The sequence below is a fragment of the Pinus tabuliformis genome, chromosome 3_2 (assembly GCF_031772625.1).
Source record: "Pinus tabuliformis cultivar Carrire ecotype Pingquan chromosome 3_2, CPIR1, whole genome shotgun sequence".
NCBI classification, from domain to species: Eukaryota; Viridiplantae; Streptophyta; class Pinopsida; order Pinales; family Pinaceae; genus Pinus; species Pinus tabuliformis.
Window position 1 is genome coordinate 1,186,819,293 of NC_142302.1, and position 5,257 is coordinate 1,186,824,549.

A 5,257-nucleotide genomic window follows, 5' to 3' on the forward strand; every position below is an offset into this window, starting at 1 on the left:
ACCATTTTCTCTTTCCACTTTGTGTGGACGCAATCCCAAACGAGCAAAATGAAAATAATAATAACTCACCTACAACAGTCCAACATGATATGTAGGCAGTCAAATCCTCCAACAAAGTAACGCCAATCCCCATGAAATTCCTCAGAGACACGGAAGGCAATGCCATTTGTCATTAAAATCAGCGGGCACCCGGGCATAACTGATGACTCATGAGGTAGTCTTATCACAAGAGGAACCACCACACATTTGAACTTTGGGTCCTACAGAGTGTGTATACAGGAATTCACGTCTTTGAACTGCAGGTGTCCTAGTACGATTAGGGTTTGGTATATTTGTATACAGTGCAAACTAGCTGATATCCTAGCGCGAGAACTATATATAAGTTGCCTTCCATTTGGTTTTGTTCATGGTTGTCACTGGTCCTCTGGAAGTTTCATGAGTGCCTATGTACTGAACTGTTTCTACGTTAATCATCCCTTCTGGCAAAGTGCATAGGAAATCTATCATCATCCAGCCGAACGCAGCGAAGATAGGAAAATGTTGATTGCACATTTCATTTTCGGGATCTTCGGTGCGTATACACGCTTCGTCGACTTTAATGTCTTGGTTGCATGAAGTTTTTTGCAGGTTTCTTGATGTATAAGTTCTTGTTTCATGACAGGGAATATCACTGCACTGACACTCTTCTTAGTTCCCCTGTGAGTTTTCCCCACCCTATGTTTTCTTTTAATGAGAAAGTTTATCGATGCTCATATAATTCCAAACAGCTTCTCGTTTCTGATGTGACTGGCACTGCAGAATTACGTTCTGGCAGATAATTAAGCAGAAATCGACGGAAGAGTTCTCTGGATTTCCTTATATTTCCACACTTTTGAATTGTTTGCTCTCTGCATGGTATGGCCTGCCGTTTGTCTCGCCTAATAACCTTCTTGTGAGCACCGTTAATGGAACTGGAGCCGTCCTGGAACTCTGCTACGTGATTGTGTTCCTCTTCTATATTCGAAACAAGAAATATAGGGTAAGTATACTACTGGTTTATAAATTACATTTGAGTATGGTGATCCCCATTTGAATGGTGATGGATGAAACAGGTGAAGATATTTGGCTTTCTGGTCGCTGTGCTAATTTTCTTTGCAATGGTCGCCCTGGTATCACTCTTGGCATTGCACGGGCATGCAAGAAAGTTATTTTGCGGCTTCGCTGCCGCCATATTCTCCATCTGCATGTACGCGTCTCCACTGTCAATTATGGTAAATCTCTCTACTTCGTTCTCGGGAAAATGAATTTTTTTTTATAAAAGATGTCGAGGATCTCTGGAAAAATAAAGATGATATGTGATTCAGTCTCATCAGAAATATATCACTTTGATCAATCTAAAACAGGATAAAGCGAGGATCTATTAGAACCTAGAGCGAAAAAACTCTGATTGCAAAAAGTTGGAAGCTTAATTTCTGACTAACTACGATATTCCATTACTACTGTTGTTGTGTACTTATCTTTTTCTGCGCATTCCTCGGTAGCTTCAACGTTCCATTATGATGATGTTCTCTCTCCTTCTGCGCATTAGCATTAGTTCTTCTGGTAGGAATTTCACACTCCCTTTATTGGAAATTGATAAGTGAACTAATGATCATCCTAGGATCTTTCCCAGACCCCTCAAAAGGCAATGAAAGTTGTTTTGAAGTTTATTAATATATGTGGATTTTGGTGGGACAGAAAACTTAAATTTGGTATTAAACTTTTAGCCTAGGTTGAGTTCTTACTTAATATATGTGGATTTTGGTGAAGTTTATTAATATATGTGGATTTTGGTGGGACAGGAAACTTAACTTTGGTATTAAACTTTTACCCTAGGTTGAGTTCTTACTTGAGTTTGAGGAAGTATTGGATTTCACATTCACTTTATTGAGAATATATTATTTGAATTAATAACAATTTTTATGAGTAAATTTTGCATATATCAATTGAGTGTTGGATTTTTACACTCAATTGATTAAGAAATCCAAAAATATTATATTTTCACCCTCGCATTTAGATTTTTACACTCACCTGGTTAAGAAATCCAAAAAAAAATAGTTTTTCACCACTTTTACTTCTTTTAGTTTTAGATACACCAAACACTAAATTATACCACTTCTACTTCTACTAGTTTTAGATACACCAACCACTAAATTATGATGGTGTTGACTCCTCTATCAGCATACACCAACCGCTAAATTATGATGATATTGACTCCGCTTGAGTTGTTACACTATCTTCTTCGTATGAGTTCTTCTAACATCACCATCGCCCGCCATCGCTAGATCTGTATATGGCAACCGTTTCACTATGATGCTGTCAGAGGCAAGAAAGGCAGTGTATTTCTTGTGAACCTGTCCTATATGTTTTGGTTTTTTATAAACTAATCCATATCAATCATAATTAATTATAACAAACTTTACCACTTTTAGAAAGACTTTTATCACCCTGCAAAGTCGCAACCCTTAAGAAGACGTTAATCATTCAAATTTCCACTCTACCCAATTATGGAGTCGCCCCATTCCATCCCAAACCGTTATGAAGAGGTAAGTTATTCAAATTTCCACTATTCCCAATAATGGATCCACCTCTTTCCATTCCTTTAGCAACCATTAGACATTTACAGGCATACTTTCTGCGTTGAACCTTGTTTTCCGGAGGAAAGAAAGTAAAACATGGCACCGCCCCATGCGCCAACTTTCCCTGCAAATGCCAACATTCCTTTATTCCCCTAAAAGATATTTTCCCTTATTCTTCGCTCATATGGTACGGGAATGTAATTCGATGGTAACGGTTTTCCTTTGTGATCTTGTACTGACCACATGCAACCGTTTTAATTCCTTCGATTAAAAACTTGTCTGGTATACAGTGAAAGACACGCATTGAGCGATGGGTCGTTTCTCCGGCATTCTTTCGCTATATGCCCTGCGTAGATCCCTTTCTTTAAAAATCATTATTCCAAGAAAGAAAGTAATGGTTCGATAGGGAAGTTTTCTGATTGTAAATTGTTTAGCTAAAGAGACACAGTAAAGGGCAACTTAGGACACTGTAAAGGGGATTGTAACTGTATATTATTTTATTTACATTATATAAAGTTGCGGTAAAGTAATATTAGTGAATATTATTGCATATTTTTGGAATATTATAAAAATTAATGGAAATTAGAGATAATTATTTGATGTTGTTTGTTTAGATTTTGGGTTGGAAGTATGTCTTAACACTGTTTCTGTTTGGTTAAGAGTCTGATCTAAGCATCCGTCAGGAATTTTGTTGGCTAAGAGTACGAGGTAAGGAAACAGGTTAATTAATGACCCAAGACCCAGAAACATTTGTCATGAGTGAAAGCCTTCCGGATTACTGACCACCAACTAAAAGTTAGTAGCATAATTTTCCTTAAATAACAATAAATAAAAATAATAAATCAACCTACTTATTTTTCAACTAAATTGTATTCTTTTAGGCAACTGATTTGTTTTTCCAAACAATTATCTGCTCTGAACTTTAGCATGTGATTTATGGTGATAACACAAGGACGCAGGATATTTAAAAATGGAGAGCTCGAAAAATGAAATAATGTTTTATATTTAAAGTTAACTGAAGTTTTGGAACTTCCATGATGTGCAGAGGTTGGTGATCAAGACGAAGAGCGTAAAGTATATGCCGTTCTTCCTGTCTCTCTTTGTCTTCCTATGCGGCACCTCCTGGTTCATATTTGGCCTCTTGGGAAACGATCCATTCGTTTATGTAAGTTAAAAATCGCTTTCGTTCCAGTAACATAGACATTTTGTTAGATATCTTGGATAAACTATTTGGTATTTTTGTTGGTTATCTTGAATAACCCAGTTGCTTAGATATTCTGAATAAATTATTTGTTATTTTTGTTGGTTATCTTGAATGACATCGTTGCTGTTTCATGAATGAATAAGATTGGATTGCAAGATTTGGGGACTAAATTTTCTGGCTTAACCGTTGGACTATATCCTAAAGACTATTTTTACCTTTGTTAATTACGCTATTACTATATAACTCTGTGTTGATGGTCGGAGATAATTACTCCAGGTTATATTCTGTTAGCATAGAGTTTTAGGGCCTTTATATACCATCTAAATTTAAAACGTGTTAGTCATGCTAGTATTTTAATTTACAGAGTGTAAGTAATACTAGATTAGCATATATATTCTTAGTGTTTTAGAGCCTATTTAATTATGTAGTTTGAAACAATGGAATGAATGCAATTTAGTGAACAACAGCACTCCAAACAACTGGCAGCAGGCCATCTTCCCCTAACAAGATGCTATATTAAAAAATAGATCTGTTAATTCTAAATGGATTTATGGATCCACAGGTACCAAATGGGATTGGAAGTCTGTTGGGAGCAATGCAGTTGATTCTGTACGCTGTTTACAAAGAATGGAGGAAGAAGAGCGATAAGACATCGTCTCCGCCTGTACAGGAGGACGGAAAGAGGGTTGAACACATGACCGCATTGGAAATGGGATCTTATGGGCAGACAAAGGCCGATGGTCCTGGTCATGAATGGTCTTGAATTTCATAAGCAAACAAATCAAAACTATGGCACCAAGTCGTGAGGCTGAGGGAACACCCTAGCACCAAGTCGACTTGCGATTATGATGGTGCATTTGTGCTATTGCGTTTAAAGTTACAATAAGCTGCTGAGTGCTAGGGAATATGTGTAGATCTATGGGCGTGCTGTATGCTTAATTTCTGAAAGTGGCTTTGAGAGATCTCAGTGATCTTAGTTTCTGTGGCTTTGAGAGATCTCATTATTCTTATTGTCTGTGGCTTCAAAGATCTTGAAATCTTGATAATGTAATTATGTACCCAAACTTAAATAATGTTGTAAAGGCATCCTTTTAACCAAGGTATGATGTTTCAATCCCAGGAAGTTCACACTGATGGACGATGGTGTCAATTGAAGTACTGAAAATTCGTGTTCTCTTAGTATTTCTCGTTAAAGATATTTTATGTGTATGGGATTTTATCGATTCGTTTTCTTCCGGGATCTATGACTGCTAATTTAACAACTTTTATTGATAAATTTATGTGTATTTGCCAATTGTAAGCGTATACCAATGGTACAAATTGTTGTTTGACAATAATCACCACTGTTCATAAGACGGAAAAGTACAGGCGATTAATCACATTTGTTCCCTAGTTGGCGGTAGAATGTTTGTAATTAATTGTCAGGAGTATAAATAAGAATAAATGTCAATAGAGT

General features: G+C 36.6%; 1 protein-coding gene across 1 annotated transcript; it reads left to right on the forward strand.

Annotated features, from left to right (window-relative positions):
- Positions 1-390: 390 nt before the first annotated feature.
- LOC149184964 (bidirectional sugar transporter SWEET1-like) lies at positions 391-4,900 on the forward strand. Its single transcript, XM_089417751.1, has 6 exons — positions 391-571; positions 662-698; positions 799-1,018; positions 1,092-1,250; positions 3,643-3,762; positions 4,364-4,900. Exons 1-6 carry the CDS (start codon positions 538-540, stop codon positions 4,562-4,564), a joined length of 771 nt encoding a protein of 256 aa, XP_089273877.1. The 5' UTR covers positions 391-537; the 3' UTR covers positions 4,565-4,900.
- The last annotated feature ends 357 nt before the right edge of the window (positions 4,901-5,257 follow it).

Excerpts from the sequence above, each read along its gene's own strand:
- LOC149184964 (XM_089417751.1), top strand. The coding sequence starts at position 538 with ATGTTGATTGCACATTTCATTTTCGGGATCTTCG. Across the intron at positions 572-661 it reads TTTCATTTTCGGGATCTTCG|GGAATATCACTGCACTGACA; the intron begins GTGCGTATACAC and ends GTTTCATGACAG. Across the intron at positions 3,763-4,363 it reads GAAACGATCCATTCGTTTAT|GTACCAAATGGGATTGGAAG; the intron begins GTAAGTTAAAAA and ends ATGGATCCACAG.